Source organism: Cololabis saira, chromosome 20, assembly GCF_033807715.1.
Source record: "Cololabis saira isolate AMF1-May2022 chromosome 20, fColSai1.1, whole genome shotgun sequence".
Lineage (NCBI taxonomy): Eukaryota > Metazoa > Chordata > Actinopteri > Beloniformes > Belonidae > Cololabis > Cololabis saira.
In genome coordinates, this window is record NC_084606.1 from 24,246,505 (window position 1) to 24,267,541 (window position 21,037).

A 21,037-nucleotide genomic window follows, 5' to 3' on the forward strand; every position below is an offset into this window, starting at 1 on the left:
ATCTGACACTTAGATTTAGATTTATTTATTTATTTGCACAGTTAAACATTACACACATAAAAGTACCAACTTTACTCATTTAAAGTGCAGGAAGAGGTGAAAACTCAAAGAGCTTATCAGGTGCCTCCACCTATAGTTAACATAAAATTTAATATCATACTTATAAAAACAAAATATACAAATGAGCAATTAGAAATCTATAGATGATAGAAATTAAAGGAAAATTACAAAGAATTTACACAAAAGAAAAATTATCGGATATATGAAAACCGATAGAGTACAATTTAATAATTAAGAAACAAACAAAAAATAAACAACTAAATAACAAACCAAATGAACAAAAACAAAAAAATATTTCAAAGAGATTACACAAGACGATAATATTTTTCATCACATCCATTAATTATGCCAGAGCAGTTCCATTTACAAAACAAAAATGAAGTGGTGTTTCAGACATCCTTTAAAACCTTGTACAGAGAAGCGTTTTTTTGCTAAATGGGAATATGTATTCCATAGTTTAACACCCCCGTACCGTAGTGCATATTTACCCCTGGTTGTAACACATTTTGGAGGATGCAGATCTAACGCTCGACAGGTTGCATAAGTATGGACCTGAGAGTTGGTAGTAAAATAGTCTTTGAGGTGAGCAGGAATGCTTTCCTCCTTTAAGACCTTATAAATAAAAACACATGTCTGATAAATATTTATGTTATAAATGTTGAGAATATAAAGTTTCTGAAACAAAGGAGTGGAGGGGCTGTATGAATCTGAATAAGTTGCTATTCTGACAAAACGTTTCTGACAAACCAAAATTTTATGTAATGTTGTGGGAAAAGTACTGGCCCAGACTATATTACAGTAAGAAAGGTAAATTAGACTATAATAAAGAGTGAGAAGACAGTTAGTTTTAACCAAATGTCACTTAGCTGCACAACATCTGAGAAGCAAGGTTCCTCTTGAGGTTTCTGACTTCCTTTTGCTGTACATTTACACTGAAGTACTTCTGTGTACTTTTTCACATGGTGCCAACACAACAGAGGCTTCATCAGACCTCCCAGTGGCACATTAGTCGAGTGGCCAGGTAAGACATGTTTTTACTTGCTTTTTACGAATGTGGTTGCAGGAGGATTGAGGAAGCGTGGGCCAAAGAGAACCCCTTTAAAAAGATGACAAAGGAATTTAAATTAGAAATTAAATCATGTCAGTTTCCTTTAATTTTATGAAAACTGATACTGCCGTTTCAACTGCTTAATCAACGGTTGTGAGCGGATTAACCTGATCTGTTTGAGGCAGGTGATCAATGAAAACAGTTGTGTTATCAGAATGATCTTGTCTTCACGGCTTCCTCCTCATCTCTGAGTTAGGTTTAAGTTGATCAGCTACCCCTTATATCATCCTTTATTATTACTAGCTATTACTATTACACTGGACAGGTTAGTTACACAGCAACCGCTTTCAGAAGTGACCACACAGAAATGTTTTTTAAGATGTTAACACATGCAAAGCAACCAAGCCTTTCAGTATAAAACACTTTTTTTAAAAGGTTGCAGTGGTGGACTTAACCCTCATTTTCTGTATATAACCTATGTCCTCCAGGTCAAAATGACCAGTCTTCACTAAACCCACATTATAAGCACCTTCATTGAATTTTAAACACCAAATTTCATCTTGCTTGAAGAAACAACTTGTCATTCACCACAAAATGTGTGAATACCTGAGTTTTCCTTCTTCACTTGTATTTCTAAAGGTAAAGAAAAAATGTGCAAAAAGGAGATTTGAATGCATTTTTATTCAACCCAATGAAAAATAACATAACCCATTCAACTAATTAGCACATGTAGGGCAGCATGCAAGTGCACAGCCTTTGCAGATATATTTATTACACTGGCAGCACACAGTATGTGTTTTACAGTCCTTTTGAGGCCAGAACTGACATCTCTTCCTTTTACTTGCCCGGGCTGGGGAAGTGTCTGTGGTAGCTGGATCCTCAGGTTGGTCAGGGGCTCCTGCACCTGAAGAGCTTTCACAACTGCTGCTGAGGCTTCTGTGGCGGGGACATGCTTCCTTCTTTCAATGAGTGGAGTTACAATTGCCTTTCCTACCTGCTCCAGGAACATCCTCCTCTTGTTCTGCTTTCGAGACATCCAGGTCGGGTTGATCTCTCTCCAAATCACAAAGGCATTGTAGGAGGAAACCTCAATGTAGGAGGAAACCTCAATGTAGGAGGAAACCTCAATGTAGGAGGAAACCTCAATGTAGGAGGAAACCTCAATGATGTTGTGGAAGATGACCAGGGGCCAGCAGGCAGTCATCCTTCTGCAGCTCTATGTTCCAATCACCTCATCTAGGTTGTCCACACCTCCTTTGCTGCAGTTGTAGTCTAGGATGATGACTGGCTTCCTGTCCTCATGATCGCTAACGTCACCGTCTGTGTGCAGTGTGCCCAGAAGAACTACATTATTGTTTTTCTTTGGGAGGTAAGAGACTAGAGTGGTGGTGGCCGTGAAGGGAAATACTTCTCTCTCTTTTGACGCTTTTTTTTTAATTTGATTTGATCTTTATTCATCTTGAACAAAACAAAAAAAAAGCACACCATGCATCAACAACAATAATAAAGCACAACCAGTTTTGTTCAAGAAGGGACAGGAAGAAGCAAATGCTTATCTAGTCCGGCCCCTTCTTGCAATATAAGAATATCTGATAGATAAAAGAATAATAATAGCAATAACAATAATAATAATAATTATAACAACACTAATACATATATACACTATATACCCTTCTTCTTGACATATAAAAGTATATCAATATAAAAGTAATTAAAAGACAAGTGAGTCAATAATAAAAGTAGCTAAAACGAAAGGCATCAAGCACAGTAGAGAAGAAAAAAAGTCAATGAAAAAAAAAAAAAAACAATCACCATAATAAAAGTAGCTAAAAAAGAAAGAAAAGCATCATGCACAGAAGAAAAACAAGACAATGAAAAAAAAAAAAAATCATGGTCATTATAACATCAATTGTTGGTAGTTCAGTATGAGAATCTGCTTATAGCAACGCTATCAGTGCAAGTGGGAGCTCAGGCTTGTTCGTTCGAACTGCACCAACCATGGTGATCTTCCCAGGGCCGGCCCAAGCCTCCATGGGGCGCTAAGCAAAAATTAGATTTTGGGGCCCTCTATTACTGCCAATAACGTTACACTAAGACATGCAAACATACCTTTATCTTTCCGTTTTTTCTCATCTCCATCTTTTATCCTCTCTTTTGCCGTGCCGTGCGCAATGCACAGTTGAATAAACACATTACCAGTGGAGCTCTGGAGCCGAGAGGCAGCAGTCAATATGCCAGCAGTATCTACTCTAGTCTGTTAGCATAATATTGTTTATGTAATAATATTAATTATTGTGTTTTTGTACAATAACATACCTTTGATAGTGTATGAATCATCACTCACACATAAAAATGTATTTTATTTTTTTAACTCTTGGGGCCCCCCTAGTGGTCACGAGGCCCTAAGCAGCCGCTTAGTTCGCTTATGCCTTGGGCCGGCTCTGGATCTTCCTCTTCAGGAGCTGCTGTCTGAGTTCATAAGAGGTGAAATTGTCACATGTCAGATTGTGACCCCTCAGTCCCTCCGTCACATCAGCACAACTTGAATCCCCTGGTTATTCTCTGGGCATCTTTCCATTTTCCAAGCATAGCTTGATTTGACATTGCAATGCACCTTGATCCCATATCTTGCTGGATTGCTGGGCATATACTGCCGGAAAGGCTAACGACCTTTGGATAGAAGACAATAGCATGGAACCAGTTGCTAATCCACTGTTACACAGTCACAGCCGCTCCACTCACTTATCCCAGACTTCTTTTATGGCTGCAAGTTTGTCCGTCACACGTCTTGCTGGCCTTGACTCACGGACGGTCATCAAATTGCAGCAGAAACACCTTTAGATATGTATGGTTAAATGATAAAGCCACTAAAATGATAAAGCTGAAAAAATGACATGACATGATCAATTCACTGGATTATTTTTACAACCTGGTGTAGAAAAAGGCTTTACAAAAGAAAGTTAGAATTTTTTTCTACTAACCAAAGCAACTAAGGTCACGCCAACCTTCCCAATGTCAGTAATAGTGTTTTAAAGAAAAGATAGATCAGGATCTGAAGCCAAAATTTAACTTCCACCTCTAGGTCCAACCGTGGACAGAAGTCCCGCGGCCCGGCCGCTGCTGTAAGTCAGAACCAGTCTAGTCAGTGAGAGCGGTCCCACCAGAACCATCCCAGGAGTCTGCAAAGATGCACGCTAGATCTACTTTTTAGCTCATTCTGTTAATTACATGCAGCAGATTGAGCTGAGAATCCAGAATCCAGTCTATATTGAACATTTATGGAAACTGTGTACATCAACACCGTGTTTACCCACAGTGGGGACAGAAAAATATGTATCTTGTCTCAGTTATGATTTTATACAAATATCAGAAGAGGTTAATTAAAAATCAAACAAACGCACATTTTATTTTGAACACCCCGCCCATTTAAAAAGAAAGAAAGAGCAAGATGAAAAAAAGGTAAAGGTTTGAGAATTTAACTGGTCATTACTCTTAACAAGCTGACGTTTTTCTGCTAAATTTCAAGGATTTTATTCCTTGAAATTTTATGTCTAATTAATGCACGTTCATGTCTGCACCTCTGTTACAGATCTCAGCAGTAAGCTTTTCCTCACATCATGATGGACCGTCACTCCAACCAGACCACAAATGGCACAACCAGAATGAGTTCTTTGGATCTTTTTACCATTTCACTCCACGGGATGGTCTCTACCATCGGCATCATTGAAAACCTCCTCATCCTGGGAGTGGTGGCCTTCCATGTCCGCCGCTCCGTCATCAGCATCTGGATCCTGAACCTGGCGGCGTCAGACCTGCTCGCCACGGCCTCCCTGCCTTTCTTCACCGTCTACCTGGCCAGGGGAAGCACCTGGACCATGGGAAGAAGCTTCTGCTGCATCCACTCCTCCATCTTCTTCCTCAACATGTTTGTGAGCGGCTTCCTGCTGGCAGCTATTTCCATGGACCGGTGCCTGATGGTGCTGAAACCTGTCTGGAGCCAGAACTACAGAAATATCAAATTAGTCAGCAAGATCTGCGCGGTGATTTGGGCCATGGCTGTGATCTGCACGATTCCCTTCTACATGTTCCGCGACATCATTCCCACCCCCAGCGGCAAAATCCTCTGCTACTACAACTACAAACTATTCCCCCCTCACAAGCAGTGTGACATGAAGGCTTTGGAAAACCAGCGCAAGCAAGGCCTGGCTTTCATGAAGTTCTTCATGGCCTTCCTGATCCCTCTGTTCATCATCGTCTCCAGCTATGTCGCTGTGAGCACCAGCCTGGCCCGCAGAGGCTGCCAGCGGCCTTTCCGGTTCGTCCGGCTTGTCTTTGCTGTCGTTGTGAGCTTCATTGTCTGCTGGGCACCGTACCACATCTTCATCCTCATGGAGATATTGACCACCGTCGAAAATCCAGTTAATCAGTTTGCAAAGAGGGCCCTTCCGGTTGCTACGACCATTGGTTTCCTCAACAGCGTCCTGAACCCCGTCCTGTACGTGTTCAGCTGCCCGGACCTGTGCCGTAAGATCAGGCATTCCCTCGGGGCGGTGATGGAAAGCGTGCTGGCGGAGGATCTGGTGGAGCTGACCCGGCGCCGCAGCACTGTTCATAGCGCCATCAGCAACTCTGAGACTGGTCTGAGGAAAAAAAGTTCAGTGGCGATGTTAGCTCTGAAAGGAGAGGAGCAAGTGCACACCGAAAGTTTCAGTAACTAGTGTTAGGATTTTATGAAATTGTTAAAGGTATGAGGGTTTTTTTCTATAAGATTGTACACTGATGGTTGCTCTCAGTGCAGAACCACTTCCTGTTTTTATGACCAGACTGATTAGCTCAGTTAGGTGAGGACGGTGAAGAGGAACGGGTGTTTAAGATTGATTGGTCCTCTCCTGTTTTTCTCTGAGTTTTAGTTGTCGTAGATCTTTGCTGGGTTGGCATGTCGGATTAGAGATAAACAGAAATATATGGCTGAAAGTGTGACATGTTTAAGTTTCTTTCCTTGCAGTTGGCCTCCCAGATAAGGTTCAACAGATAAGGTTTAACATCGGCTCCTACAATGTACAAAGCACCTCCATTTTTCAGTATGAATATGACTGGATTGATGACCACAGTGTGCATTTCTCTCCTACCTCTGTGGTTTGAGAAAAGTGTACCTCCGGCTGGAAAACATTGTTCATGATATAATAAAAGCTTGTATTAACTTTGATTCTGTTCCCTGGTTTTCTTATGGTGCACCAGACAAACGAAACGAGGATCTTTCACTACCCTTAGAACTGAACAAAAACAACAAAAAATGTATTTTTCTGCGCTTGAGAGTATATTTGCATGTCTAGTTGATAAAGTCGGGATTTTAACCAACAAAGTGATACGGTTTTGTTATGCCTAAGTCTAAAAACATTCAGATTTGTAGGATACTGTGACATCAAAGACCCAGATCAGGAAGAATGGACCCCCCACCTTGGAGGAGGGCACCACAAAGCTTCAGGACACATCTGAAAGAGGCAACCCCTGCAGAGGATGAGGGATGAAGTGGACTCCTAGGACTGATTCGGACAGAGTGGTGACGATGTGCTCGAAAAGGAAGCCATTGTAGTGTATTCCTGTGGTACTTTGACCAAGTGTGTCGCAAACATTTCATTAATACCTCAGGAAGTTGTGTCAGCTTCTGAAACAAAGGGCATGATGTGTCTCCTTTCAACCTGAACCTAAAGAAAAGGCCAGTACTTTTCCATTTCTTCTGACTTAAACCATCAACTGTATGATAATGTAGTGGGAAGCTAAGCTCTACCCCCCCCTGCCACCAAATATACTTTCATTCCTCAATGTTCATACATTGATATAACCTATCACATGTTGGCTGTAAATGTAAAACATATGCAAGATGACTTATTCAACTGTGTTACCATTCTGCGGCTGAAAAACTGACGTTGCTTTCTCAAGAATGAAGACTGCTTCAAGTGGCTTTAAGGTTTCCTGATATGACAGACGTGTGAATTGTTTCCAGCAGAGTCAGAACTATCTGCTGCACCGTCAGTGTGATAAACAGTTTCTCAATGCTTGTGCTGAAGAAGAACAAACACCATTCTGCTCCATTTCCTTATTTTGATTCAGATTTTCAGTATTTACTCGTATTTTGTTCAATAAAACTCATTCTTTTCAATTTCACACTTTTTAAAATAAGCTCTAGGTCACAGCTGCACGGGGAGTGTGATGTTATCAGTAGCTACAAGTGCTGATAAACAGGCTTCTTCTTTGCAGGCGCAGCACTTTCTTTGTTTTCAGTCAACGTTCTCGTGAGTAAATACAGCTGCAAACATCTGCTTTGCATTTCTGCTTTATTTTTTCTAGATTCTTCTATTCTGACATTTCAGAACATGAATAAAGAGAGAAAAGCAGCCTGCTGTTGCAGTGTCACACATGTCTTACACTTACGTCACATTACGGTTTTTATAGACGGATTCACATCAACTTCTCTTTTTTTCCCCATCTTTACACAAAGTAAAGTGTAATTTGGGAATTTTTGCACAATGGCTAACTTCCATGTCCCTGTGGAGGTCGGTACGAATAAGTATTCTCACTATATGAGCAGGTAAATTCAGATTCTGGTTCCATTTGTCTCTATTTGCTGTTTTTTGAGGCCACAAATCATATAAATTAACAGTTTGAGTAAATGTAAGACAGTGGATTGGAGTTGCCCGGTATAAAAAAATGATTTGTGCAGAATTTCTGATGATATGTTCATGAGAAACTAAACTTGTATCAGCACATTTATTCAAATGAAGATGCAGAAACGAGTCAAGCACATATATTTCCACAGGGTGGCACAGTTGTGTAGTTTGGTGTGATGCACAGTCAGATCCAGCTCAAACTGCTACAAAGCTGCCAAGTTTAGTCTCGCTCTCCCTCTGGTTGTCGAGCTGATACGTGTCAGTGGTGGTGGCGTTCTTGTGGTGGCCTTGGCCCCGGCCCAGACACGGCAGGGACCTCTGCAGCTCCAGCCGGGCGTCGGGGCACAGGAAGATGTAGAAGAGCGGGTCCAGCAGGGTGTTGAGGCTGGTCAGGCCGTAACACAGGCGGTAGACGAGGAATATTGAGCGTTCGAATTCACAGGGGTCGTCGGTCTGCAGCAGGGACGCAAACCTGTATCCGCCCACGAGGTGGTAGGGTCCGAACACGACGATGAAGTTGACAGTTATGACGACCAGGATCCCGACGATTCTGCGGCGCTCGTGGCTGGAGAGGGAAGGGGAGCGTCGGAGTGTCACGCCGATGTGGGCCGAGGTGTACCTGAGGAGGGACGGAGGCGCAGATCAGCAATCTGTTCAAACTCTCATGTTTTTATGCCTTTAGTCCACCGGGTTAGTTTTTTATCCCCATTTCTAAACATTGGTCCCATGTGTTTGTAAAGAGTCTGCTTCAGATTTACCGTCAGACAAATTTAAACAATTAAAGACGAGGAAAAATAAATGAATACAATGATATTACAACTTAGTTCCAGCTAGTGTTGTTTTTGTCAGTCTGTTTCAATTTTAGTTTTAGTCTAGTCTTTGGGTCCAGCTATCATTTTAGTTTTTATTAGTTTTCGTCACGTTCATTCTCCTTTTAGTCGTGTCAAGTTTCAGTCAACTAAAAGTCTGAGCATTTTAGTCTTATTTTAGTCAGAATTGTCCAGGACCATTTTAGTCTAGTTTTAGTCAAAGATTGTATTTAGCCAAACCCATTTTACAATTCAAACAGGGTTATCTTATTATTATATTATTGTTACCTTATAGACTCAAGAATACATTCATTCCAGATACAGAAGACTCTAATTTGAGTTTACAACATATTTATTTTTCCACATTTCTCCCCATCTTTTTCTTTTTCAACGACACATTGGGTTTTCTTTTCCACCTCTATGTAGGAAAGTGTATCCAAACATTTTCTCTTCTTCTTCTCCAGCCCCAGAGCAGATCCCCGCTTTTCTCTATGTAACTTTGTTTTTAATTGACGTGAACCTAGAGCTCTGCGTTAACAGCATCAGCCTCTAACTCTGCAGCTGCATCTTCTGGATCTGATTCCCCGCTGCAGCGACTGGGATTGAGGACGTGACGTCACCCAGCAGCAGAACTAAACCAGAGGAAACTACTGAAAACATGGACATTAAGGATCTTTGGTTGAACATTTCGTCTCGTTTTGGTCAACAAAAATGAAGAGATATTTTTTTTTTGTAATCTACATTTTAGTCTCGTTTTAGTCCATCTACGATATTGCATTATATATTTAATCATCGTTATCGTCACATGACAAGCATTTTCGTCAGGTCATAATGTTTGATGTTGACGACGATATTTAGTCATAATTTTCATTGATGAAAGCAACTTTAGCTCCAGCTCACCCCAGGATGGTACAAGGCAGCAGGAAACCGAGCACCACGGTGATGATCTTGAAGTGGGCGTATCTGGGGCTGACGGGGTACTGCTCCAGACACAGCAGCCTGTCGGAGTCGAACACGGACGGCAGCAGCCCGCTCAGGCAGAACAGGAAGGTCAGGGTCCACACGGCCACCCCCGACACCGCCGCCACCCTCACGGTGCGCACCCGGCGGCTGCTGAGGGGGTAGACGATGGCCAGGCAGCGGTCCATGGCTATGAGGCACAGGAACATGACGCTGGCGTAGATGTTCACGTAGAACACGTAGCCCACCAGCTCGCAGGTCAGCTGGCCGTGCGGCCAGCAGTGTCCGCCCTGCAGGTAGAGGATCCACAGCGGCAGGGTGAGCAGCTGCAGGAGGTCGGACAGCAGCAGGTTGAGGATGTAAACCAGCTGGCAGCCGCCCCCGCCTGAGCGGCCCAGCTGGTACAGCCCCCAGAGGGACAGCAGGTTGCTGGGCAGACCCACGGAGAAGATGACGCCGTAGATGAAAGTCAGGCCAAACATGTCCGTGTCCAGGGGGAGGTTGCAGGTGTCATTGGACGTGTCTCTGCTGGACAAACACTTGACATGAGAAGCTGGAGACGCCTCAGTCAGAGACATGATGAAGACTCAAGAATAACCAGTCATCTACAACGTAAAAAGTTGTTTTGTGCATCCGTCTGCCATCCGTCCATTGCACAAAACTCAGTAATCCATTCAGCTGGGAAAAAGCTCAGGCTCCTTTCATCCTGTCAGGCAAGGAGTCTGCAAAGCATCCTGGATCCAGTGTGGTCGCCCTCCGACGGCTCGGCATCAACAGGTGCATGAGGAACTGAGACACTCCAGTTCAGTCCACCAAAGTGTGCAGCCCTGTCCTGGACTGGTGACCTGTGTTCACCAAATGTCGAGAACACGGCGTCTCGCCCAAGCCTTGTCCATTCTGCAATCATTTCCTCTGCAGGAAGCCCACTTCTTCAGCTTTAAAGGCAACATCCTGAGGCAGGAGAACGCCTTTCTGCCCCAGAACAAAAACATCCAGTCTCTTTTTTTCTGTGCCGCCCTGGGGACGAGGGCTAGGATGGACAGTTGCTCGGAGGGGAGCACTGATGGGGAGCATCCATTAATTACCTACGAATCATCGTTTCCAATTAAGTCTAATTACACATTTTAACTCTAAACCTTTTACATCCAACATATGTTAATGTCAGTTATAAAACTGGGACTTTTTTTTGTTGAAATACCAACAATTTTCATATTTAGTGTAGAGAAGTTTCCCGTTACTGAAAAATGTTCAAATTAGCTTCTTGTGAATCTTTACTCCAATTTTAATACATTAAAGCTGTCAGTGTATCTAGAACATATATTATGTGGTATAAGTCCAGCTGACACAAATATTTTCATATGGTCACGTTATATTGTGTGTATTCTTGTTTTCCTACATCTGTGAGGTCGAACAACACAATATAGTCCTGCAGGTTTTGTGCGGCCAAACTGTTGAGTTTGTGATTTTTCAGGGTCAAACCTTGGTTTTGTGGTTCAGATTAGAATTACAGCATTAATAAGATTAACTATATTTGTATTGATATTAATAATAGGCTAAGAAGCTAAAGAACAAATTATATCAAAGTGAAATCCCTAGAAAGACAGACAAACCAGGGCTTGTGTGGGTGCTCGTGTGTAGTTTTAAACATATCTGATAGAAATAGAGGGCACATAACAAGCCTTTTAAACAAGATAGTTTTGTATTAAAACTGATAAAGAATTAAATTAAAAGTTAAAGATAAACAGCTCCTTTGCAAACTGCTTTAATTAAAACAGTGCGACGACTGTGAGTGGGTTAAATGTAACCGTGGGTAACTTTTCACAGGCACCAGAAAGAGGAAGAAATCTCACACAATTGAAATTGTTTGAGTAAAGAATAGCTATATTGAGACAATACGTGTTGGGCAGTATTTTTACCGCATGGTTTCAAAGGGAGGGTGTATATACCCAGTTTACTTCCTTTAAATGTCACATATCTCTGATTTATGGCATAATGCAAGACGGTTACTAATAAAGTGAAAGCGCCCAGAGACATCAATACCTCCCTCTACCCTGGTGCCTCTGAGTAAACCCAACTGAGTGTGTAGCCAGATAAAGAGCTTAAAGTTTCCCTGAGGAAAAGTTCCAGCACAGCAACCTGACGGCAGGCTCCCTGCGTATCACAGGAAGTAGTCTGTTTCTGGCAGGATTTAATCTTGTCACGTCAGAGAGCCGTGCATGTGCACATAGAAAGGTCAGAGAGGTGGGGTCTGCATGGACCATCAACAATCTGGGCTACTGGGATAGACTTGAAAAATATGCCCTGCTTTCTACGACCTCCTTTTTGTTTTAACATCCTCCCGTTTCACAGAAAGTCACAACACTTTTAAAGATGCAGCACTTCTAATCCTGCAACAAGTAGAGTGAACAGTGTTCACTTTACTGTGTAGCCTACGTCTCAGGTATTATGATCTTTCCGCGTTGACTCATATCAACAGGACATGATCAGCACCACGGTACCACACATGTGGGGCCCACAGACGGAGGTGTGAAGGCTACGTACAGTATAATCAGGACACGCTAATGGGAATTTTCCTGTCGATAACAGACTCTTGTTTTTCCATGTAATTTTATCCACTTTTGGTCTTATCTTCTTTCTGAATCACCAGCATAAAAGGTCTCTCTCTCTCTCTCTCTCTCTCTTTTTTTCCAAAATGGTACTGCTCACCTACTGTACAGGGTCGGTCAGGGCTTCTAGATTATTTTACTGGAATATGTCAAAAGAGGCTCAGCTCGTTCCAGCAGGTGGTTCTGCTTGTATTGAGAAGCTTCATTACTATTTAATAAAAACATCTATTTCTATATTTATTTGCAGCTTCAAAAACTAAGCCACCCAGCCAATGCATTTACTTTGCAGAGGTTCTCTCTCATCAGAGGGAACTTTTACATGCGTATCTGTTACGGTGTGGTTGGAGTAGGACCCAGATGCAGGAGATCAGAAGGCAGGAGCTCCCAAAAAACAGTGATTTATTTGTCCAAACATAACCAAAAGCGCTGCTGAAGAGGATACAAAAAACCAGAGCTTAAAACAAGAGTCAAAAACTACAAAAACCTGAGCTGAAAACACGGAGGAACAAACAGTACGGACCAGCAGGGAGCAGGGGAAAGACAAGACCAGATATACACAAGGGTTAACGAGACACAGGTGCAGACAATCAGGGCCGATTGGAAACAGGAAGGTCAAACAAGAACTCAAACACAAAATAAAACAGGAAGTAACAAACCGTGACAGTATCACCCCAACCAAGCTCTATATAGTTTCCCAAAGTATGTACCACACCAGTCGCAACAAGGGAGGGGGCTTTAAGCAATGACACATACAGGTGAATCCAAGAGTCACCTTCCAGTTCAACCAAGCCTTTAATGCAAAACCGCCACTCACTGGTGTTCCTACTCCACTGCACTACATTTCCAATATCTATTGTTGGTAATAATAGTTTGTTTATCCCTCTGCCTTTGTCAAATGTTTAGTTTCTCTAATTGGTTGTACATCCATCCATTGGTGTACAGAGGAAGTTTCCTCTACACCTGCTGGTGCTACCCCCTGAAAAACTAAAAGGAAAATCCACAGAAACCAGATTCATTGTTTGTATTGAAGAGGGAAAGTGTGACTGCATGACTGTTACTTCCAAGCACCACCATTTCAACTTGCAGGTTAAGGTTCTTGCTCTATTAGGATTTTTCATTTTATTAACAGCACCATGTGTTCCTAATAGCACTGTATTGACTTCTTGAATGAAAAGTTAATCCACTCCTTTAAGACTCACAAATCTTCATATGGATGCATTTTTCCTTTTTTACAATGAAGATAAAGCATTTTTAGGATTTCTCTTTTTTTACTGTCTTAACTTCTGATCTGTGAATTAGAGGGCTGCATTGGGATTGGCTCCCGCCGGGTCCCTTGGGACCCAACTCAAATCTCGCCGGAGCGGGCGGCTAAAAAAAAAAGCTGTGGGATCGGGATGTAGTCTATCGACAAGATGGAAATCAATGACGTGAAAAAGAACCTCAAACAAGGTCTTTACAAAACAAAGACAAAGCAATGCCAGTCAGATATTTGGAGAAACTGCATTTAGTGTCTGTGGGCGCATGTTGGAAGAGAGACGCGGGATTGGGACCACAGTCGGTCAGCAGCATTCTCTTCCTCCACAGCAATATAATGGCCAAGCGATTCATTTGTTAAATTATTTGTTTCATTCGTTAACTTTGTTTATTTTTTTGTTATTTATTAGTGTTATTTGAGACACTCACAGCCTATTCTCATTGCTATAACCTCAATTACATAATTGATGCATGCGCGAAAGGCGAAAAAGCTTGTGTGATGATGACAATAATTGTTTTTGCATCTAACTTTCGGTCAGGTGGCCTATGAACTGTCAATTATCCATCAAGCTCCACAATGATCATGTTAACATTAAATCAGATAGATTAGTCTAGGACAACATTTATTTTGCAGGACGGGAGAAGACACTAAACTAATGCATCTCTATTATTGTGCGGGCATGAATTCTCAGAGACACGTTGCGGGTGCGGGCGGTGATGGTCAGAAATTCAGCGGGAGCGGGATGAAGAAAACAGTCCCGTGCAGGGCTCTACTGTGAATAAAGACCTTAGAGTGCATCGCCATCCCTCTTATGAAGTGAATAGAAATTAGTGTTGTGATGTTAATTCTACTAACAGACTATTGTTTTTACTTTTCTGGTAACATTTGACATAAATGTGATCGAATGAACGAAGGGAGATGATGATGAGTAGAGAAAGAAATGTCTCAGGTTTCCAACTATCAATGTGACATGTCAAGTTCAAAGATTGACATGGTGGGATTAAATAAAAAGTTCATGTATTCACCAAAAACTAAGAATCTTTATCAAGGCAAACCAACACTTCAGATTTCTAATGCATCATTATTTAAATCTCTGGCAAAAGCATGTATGTTTCACAAAGTTTTACATGGTGCTTCTTGTTGATTCAAACTTTATTTTTGTTACAACAGTTTAAATTGTGAGGCAGAAAGGTTTGGGAATCATACTATAAGTCAATGATTCAGTGCTTTGTCTCTTTATGTGCAACATTGGTCAGTTGTACAAAAAGAGTCACATTTTGATGAGTTACTCTGGTTTCATCTTTCTCCTGGACCTCCGGCAGCAAAGACACCTACAGACGACGACTGAACCCCAGATGAAGGTCCCAGTTATGGCCATCATAAAAGCAGCCACATCCAGACTGAAGTAAGAATACCAAGGCAAGCTGAACCCTACTGACTGCAGATGGGCCGCTCCCTTGTTTCTGATGACGTACTCAATCCAGAAGATGGCCGTGTCCATAGGAGGCATTGGGCGGTCTCGGTGCAGCTGAGAGAGGTGCTGAATGTTATTGCGGTAAGAGGGGTTATTAAGAAGGTCCTTCAGAGCCTCTAGGAAGTTCTCTTCAGTCAATGTTCTGACCTCCACCACCCGAGCTGCACCACGCACCCTCAGTCGGAGTAGGTTGTCAAACTGGTCAAAAAAGAGGGGCAGACCCAGAACGGGAACACCGTGATAGATGGCCTCGTACAATCCATTGGTTCCTCCATGGGCCACAAAAACGCGAGTCTTGGGGTGTCCCAGGAGATCCTTCTGGGGCAGCCAGTGCACCATCAGGGTGTTGTCTCCAAGAGTTGAAGGCTTTTCACCTACGAACCTCCAAATCACCTTCTGAGGCAGCTGAGCGAAAGCAGTGGCGATGGCTTCTGTGACCCCAGGAGGCAGGGCTGACACCAGCGTCCCCAGAGACATCACCACCACCCCGTGTTCCCCAGAGCTCTGCATGAAGGCTTCCAGCTCAGCAGAGAGGCGCTGGGCCTCCTTGCACTGGAACCCTCCTATGTACACCACATTGGGCATGGTGGGCCGGGGAAACTCGAAGACAAAGTCGGCTCTGAACAGCCAGATATCAGCTGAATGCTCCAAAGACAGCAAGTCAGTTCCAGGAGGGAAGTGGCGCTGCAAGAGATCTGAGTATGCAGCGTTGATGACGAAACGCTGCTCATAAACACTGTAGAGATAGTGCAGCATATTCTTTGTCCTCTCCAGAAAATCCATCTGATCGCTGAGTTCACTTCCTGACACAGGGAGATAAGACACCGGAGACGGAGCCACGGTTGAATGGCCCTCCCCAGCATTGATCCAGCGGACATTAAAAACCATCGGGAGCTTGAGGTAACTACCCAGAAGAACCCCTAAGGTCAAAGCAGGGTCTGTCAACATCAGGTCAAACTTGGAATCCCATAACCTCCTCATAAAGACCGGGTCATCAAATACTTTTGCAGCTCCTCTGGCCAGAATCTCATGTCCATCTGCCAACATAGACATGATCAGGTGCTGTTGGCAAAAGCTACGTATAAAGGCAGGATAGCTGCGGCAAACTATCACATCTTGTAGTATTTTACGAGGGAAGTCCTTGTCTAACCCGTCTTGTAGCGTTGGCACATCAATGGACGTGTAAATGGAGGAGTTGCTGGGGATGTACCAGCTCTTGGCAGAGCGCAGGACTGTGAGAACATGGCCCCTGGTATGAAGCTCCTCCAGGATCACTTTCATGTTGATCCAGTGGCTGCCATCAAACGGTGCTACCAGAATATTGCTGCCGCTGCAGACAAAGGGGCCGAGCAACAGCAAGCAGAGGACCGTTAGGGATACGGCCATCATGCTGGACGATTCCTGCAAGAAACGACACAGAGAAATGACACAGGCTCAGTTTTTTTTCTTATCTCATTCCAATCATTCTTTTTAAGACTTGTTACACATATTTCCATCTTGGATGTGGAGAAACAAACTATTTGAAGTTTGGTTTAATATGAAAGAAAGAGAAGGTGCAGGTCCTTGAATGACCACTTGGGGGTGGTGCTAACGGTGAGTGTATTTCCATTGCAGCCTGGGTAAAATATCAAACTTTATATCAGAAATGAACATATTAACTGCAAAGTTAAAAAGTGTTTTCAGTCTCCATAGATGGATTTCATATCCATGACAAAGGTACAAGGCAGGATTTCTCTTTTTTTACTATGTTAACTTCTGAGCTGTGAATAAAGACCTTAGAGTGCATCGCCATCCCTGTTATAAAGCGAATAGATTTGGTTGTGCTGTTAATTCTACTAACAGACCATTGTTTTTACTTCTCTGGTGGCTTAATTCTGTAAAAATAATTATATTATTTTATCTACGATAGTAAAATAATTTGCTTTTGAGCTATTTTATTGTATTTTTGACATTTTACATAAACGTGATGGAATGAACGAAGGGAGATGATGATGAGTAGAGAAAGAAATGTCTCAGGTTTCCAACCATCAATGTGACATGTCAAGTTCAAAGATTGACATGGTGGGATTAAATGAAAAGTTCAAGTATTCACCAAAAACTAAGAATCTTTATCAAGGCAAACTAACACTTCAGATTTCTAATGCATCATTATTGAAATCTCTGGCAAAAGCATTTATGTTTCACAAAGTTTTACACGGTGCTTCTTGTTGATTAAAACTTTATTTTTGTTACAACAGTTTACATTGTGAGGCAGAAAGGTTTGGGAATCATACTATAAGTCAATGATTCAGTGCTTTGTCTCTTTATGTGCAACATTGGTCAGTTGTACAAAAAGAGTCACATTTTGATGAGTTACTCTGGTTTCATCTTTCTCCTGGACCTCCGGCAGCAAAGACACCTACAGACAACGACTGAACCCCAGATAAAGGTCCCAGTTATGGCCATCATAAAAGCAGCTACATCCAGACTGAAGTAAGAATACCAAGGCAAGCTGAACCCTACTGACTGCAGATGGGCCGCTCCCTTGTTTCTGATGACGTACTCAATCCAGAAGATGGCCGTGTCCATAGGAGGCATTGGGCGGTCTCGGTGCAGCTGAGAGAGGTGCTGAATGTTATTGCGGTAAGAGGGGTTATTAATAAGGTCCTTCAGAGCCTCTAGGAAGTTCTCTTCAGTCAATGTTCTGACCTCCACCACCCGAGCTGCACCACGCACCCTCAGTCGGAGTAGGTTGTCAAACTGGTCAAAAAGGAGGGGCAGACCCAGAACGGGAACACCGTGATAGATGGCCTCGTACAATCCATTGGTTCCTCCATGGGCCACAAAAACGCGAGTCTTGGGGTGTCCCAGGAGATCCTTCTGGGGCAACCAGTCTACCATTAGGGTGTTGTCTCCAAGAGTTGAAGGCTTTTCACCTACGAACCTCCAAATCACCTTCTGAGGCAGCTGAGCGAAAGCAGCGGCGATGGCTTCTGTGACCCCAGGAGGCAGGGCTGACACCAGCGTCCCCAGAGACATCACCACCACCCCGTGTTCCCCAGAGCTCTGCATGAAGGCTTCCAGCTCAGCAGAGAGGCGCTGGGCCTCCTTGCACTGGAACCCTCCTATGTACACCACATTGGGCATGGTGGGCCGAGGAAACTCGAAGACAAAGTCGGCTCTGAACAGCCAGATATCAGCTGAATGCTGCAAAGACAGCAAGTCAGTTCCAGGAGGGAAGTGGCGCTGCAAGAGATCTGAGTATGCAGCGTTGATGACGAAACGCTGCTCATAAACACTGTAGAGATAGTGCATCATATTCTTTGTCCTCTCCAGAAAATCCATCTGATCGCTGAGTTCACTTCCTGGCACAGGGAGATAAGACACTGGAGACGGAGCCACGGTTGAATGGCCCTCCCCAGCATTGATCCAGCGGACATTAAAAACCATCGGGAGCTTGAGGTAACTACCCAGAAGAACCCCTAAGGTCAAAGCAGGGTCTGTCAACATCAAGTCAAACTTGGAATCCCGTAACCTCCTTATGAACACCGGGTCATCTAACATGGTCGCAGCTGCTCGGGCCAGAATCTCGTGTCCTTTCTCCAACATAGACGTGATCACCTGCTGTTGGCAAAAGCTACGCATGAAGGCAGGATAGCTGCGGCAAGCTGTCACATCTTGAATCATCTTATTGTAGAAGTTCCTGTCCGATTCGTCCTCCAGCATGGAGACATTAATGGACGTGTAAATGGAGGAGTTGCTGGGGATGTACCAGCTCTTGGCAGAGCGCAGGACTGTGAGAACATGGCCCCTGGTGTGAAGCTCCTCCAGGATCACTTTCATGTTGACCCAGTGGCTGCCATCAACAGGTACAACCAGAATATTGCTGCCGCTGCAGACGAAGGGGCCAAGCAACAGCAGGCAGAGGACCGTTAGGGATACGGCCGTCATGCTGGATGATTCCTGCAAGAAACGGCAAAGAGAGAACATGTCATCTCATCTTTGACCTATTTATTCTGTTACTTATGAAGGTCTGTCCAGTAGTTGGTCCAAATAGGTCCACTCTTTTAGCTGCTAGTTGTTGCTTCCATCTAACCAACATGATCTAGAACATTTGTCTAAATACCAATGAGAAAACCATTAAAAATCCAGTCAAAGAGAGCAGATATTTAAGCATCTTTATCAATAATTTTACATAAAATATGGTTTTAGTTAGTGCACCACTGCTTGTGAGCTATTGTGGGTGATGAATGGTTTGATTTGCCAAAGTTAAGGTTAATAAAATATCTCACCTGATTGCTGCCGTTTCAGATTTCAGAGGTTTGGCTCGAGCTGCAGATCCTCGGGGAGCCCGAACACAAAGTGATACGTGTTTGCATGTGGTTGCCGTTCACACACACACAAGTGAGCTGAGTAATTGTGGGCAAAGTCCAGTCAGTGGATTAAAGGTCCCTCCTCATGCTCGAGTTCAAAAGCTCATGTTCATTCAATCATTGTATGCATACTACAACCCCACCACGAGGTAAAGCTGGGACGACGTCAAAAATGCTGATAAAGGAGGTATATAGGGATTTATTGTACGTTAGCTTTTATTTTTTGCACACAGTATGAACCAAAGATATTTCATGTTTTACATATAAGTCCTTTGTCCTAAATGTAGTGTTTTCAAGGACATAAAAGAAAAACCGAAGATCTTCATTTGGTGACGAATGCCAGTTTACTTACAATGTTACTGGGTAAGAAAGGATTCCCTTGAAGAGATTTGCATATTTATCTGTCCGCATAAAACTTTAACTGATTAAAGGACTCTCCAGGAACTGAAGCGCAGAAAGTTTTTAAACAGCCTATAGGGGGAACAATGTGATGTGATGACTGTTTTTATTATATTTATTTATTTATTGTATTGTGTGTTTGAAGTGGGATATATATGTATGTTCAACACAGTCTCACTCCGCAGGCGTCGCTTTTCGACGGTCACAAACCATTGGCGACATCTACTGACGCAAAAGGTACCCACATGCGTCTCTTTCAGACGCAAGTAGGCTCCAATTGACTCCAATGTAATCCCGTCTGTGGCTATATGTGACGCTCAGGGCAGCTGATCACCGCGTCCTCATTCCTCTTTTAAAATGCAAATACTTCAATTTAAAAATGTTTATCCCACAATCTCTGTTCAGTGAGTATCATGCATGGTTTATCAGTTATTAAGAAGCATGTTTCCACTTTGACCAGAGTGAAATGCGGATGGAATTGGGCACCAACAAACGACAGCAGCCTTTTTGAAAAATACATTTTTAGTTTAATGCATTGCATGCATGCGTTTATAATTCCTATATATTCTGTGGCTGTAGCCTACTAGTTGTCTGACATTTTTGGGAGATGTATATATATTTTAAAAACTTAAATAGGGGACTAGTAGCCGTCGTCTCGCTTTATATCCTCCCCCCACCTTTCCCCAACCCCGATGCGTCCAACAAGGACGCTTACGCCAAGACTACTTGACGCCCAGTGCAAGTAATCACCAAATCACCATGACAACCAAACACTACACTCCCGACTCCTCTCACATAAAAACGTACCCTGCCTACTTGTTCCAAAGTACAAAAACGTAGAGGGATTACAATAATAGCCCCTGAATTGTATAAATACATTTTTCTGACTATTCCTTTTGCGACCAAGTCACGGACTTTCAAGATTCTGGAACCCCCTCTAGGAATTCCCTCTACGTCATAGTGACGAGGGGGATCCTGGATACGTGACAGATGCCCCGTTCGTGGGCCGTTGACTGGTATCAGCCCATGGAATGAGGCATTATTTAGTCCCATAAGTAGGCTAGTGGGGGGCTATTAACCTGCTAGTAGTTACCGGCCATTTGTTTCAGTTATGGATAACTGAAACAAATGGTTTGAGTAGCCCAGTAATGATTTGTACACTTGGTAAGTCTCAGCCAATCACGGGGCTGGTTGTTAGTAGGTAGGGACCCGGATCATGCCAGCCAATCAGAATCCTGGAAAAACATCAACAAATGACACGTGTAACTTCCAGTTAAGGCTGAATTATGGTCCCCGTTACACTAACGCAGAGCCTACGGCGTAGGGTACGCGGCGACGCACACCGTACGGCGCGCATCGCCGCGTACCCTACGCCGTAGGCTCTGCGTCGATTTAACGCGGGACCA

The 21,037-nt window shown here is 43.2% G+C and overlaps 4 protein-coding genes across 4 annotated transcripts; 1 reads left to right on the top strand and 3 right to left on the bottom strand.

Moving 5' to 3' along the window:
- Positions 1-1,029: 1,029 nt before the first annotated feature.
- LOC133420550 (prostaglandin D2 receptor 2-like) lies at positions 1,030-6,278 on the top strand. The gene is made up of 2 exons (XM_061710244.1): positions 1,030-1,081; positions 4,698-6,278. The coding sequence occupies exon 2, from the start codon at positions 4,726-4,728 to the stop codon at positions 5,824-5,826; it is 1,101 nt and encodes a 366-aa protein (XP_061566228.1). The 5' UTR covers positions 1,030-1,081; positions 4,698-4,725; the 3' UTR covers positions 5,827-6,278.
- A 1,189-nt stretch (positions 6,279-7,467) lies between these two features.
- On the bottom strand, positions 7,468-10,460 carry si:dkey-165a24.9 (G-protein coupled receptor 4). The gene is made up of 2 exons (XM_061709805.1): positions 9,486-10,460; positions 7,468-8,395 (listed from the first exon to the last, which is right to left on the bottom strand). Exons 1-2 carry the CDS (start codon positions 10,121-10,123, stop codon positions 7,972-7,974), a joined length of 1,062 nt encoding a protein of 353 aa, XP_061565789.1. The 5' UTR covers positions 10,124-10,460; the 3' UTR covers positions 7,468-7,971.
- Positions 10,461-14,540: 4,080 nt separating this feature from the next.
- Positions 14,541-16,376, bottom strand: LOC133420488 (UDP-glucuronosyltransferase 2C1-like). Its single transcript, XM_061710181.1, has 2 exons — positions 16,365-16,376; positions 14,541-16,281 (listed from the first exon to the last, which is right to left on the bottom strand). Exons 1-2 carry the CDS (start codon positions 16,374-16,376, stop codon positions 14,692-14,694), a joined length of 1,602 nt encoding a protein of 533 aa, XP_061566165.1. The 3' UTR covers positions 14,541-14,691.
- Positions 16,377-17,081: 705 nt separating this feature from the next.
- On the bottom strand, positions 17,082-19,252 carry LOC133420830 (UDP-glucuronosyltransferase 2B31-like). The gene is made up of 2 exons (XM_061710684.1): positions 19,152-19,252; positions 17,082-18,822 (listed from the first exon to the last, which is right to left on the bottom strand). Exon 2 carries the CDS (start codon positions 18,808-18,810, stop codon positions 17,233-17,235), a length of 1,578 nt encoding a protein of 525 aa, XP_061566668.1. The 5' UTR covers positions 18,811-18,822; positions 19,152-19,252; the 3' UTR covers positions 17,082-17,232.
- Positions 19,253-21,037: the final 1,785 nt, after the last annotated feature.

Coding starts and splice junctions, on each gene's coding strand:
- LOC133420550 (XM_061710244.1), top strand. CDS start 4,726: ATGATGGACCGTCACTCCAACCAGACCACAAATGGCACAACCAGAATG.
- LOC133420830 (XM_061710684.1), bottom strand. CDS start 18,810: ATGACGGCCGTATCCCTAACGGTCCTCTGCCTGCTGTTGCTTGGCCCC.
- si:dkey-165a24.9 (XM_061709805.1), bottom strand. CDS start 10,123: ATGTCTCTGACTGAGGCGTCTCCAGCTTCTCATGTCAAGTGTTTGTCC. Junction 8,396..9,485: donor CTGCCTTGTACCATCCTGGG/GTGAGCTGGAGC, acceptor GTCCCTCCTCAG/GTACACCTCGGCCCACATCG.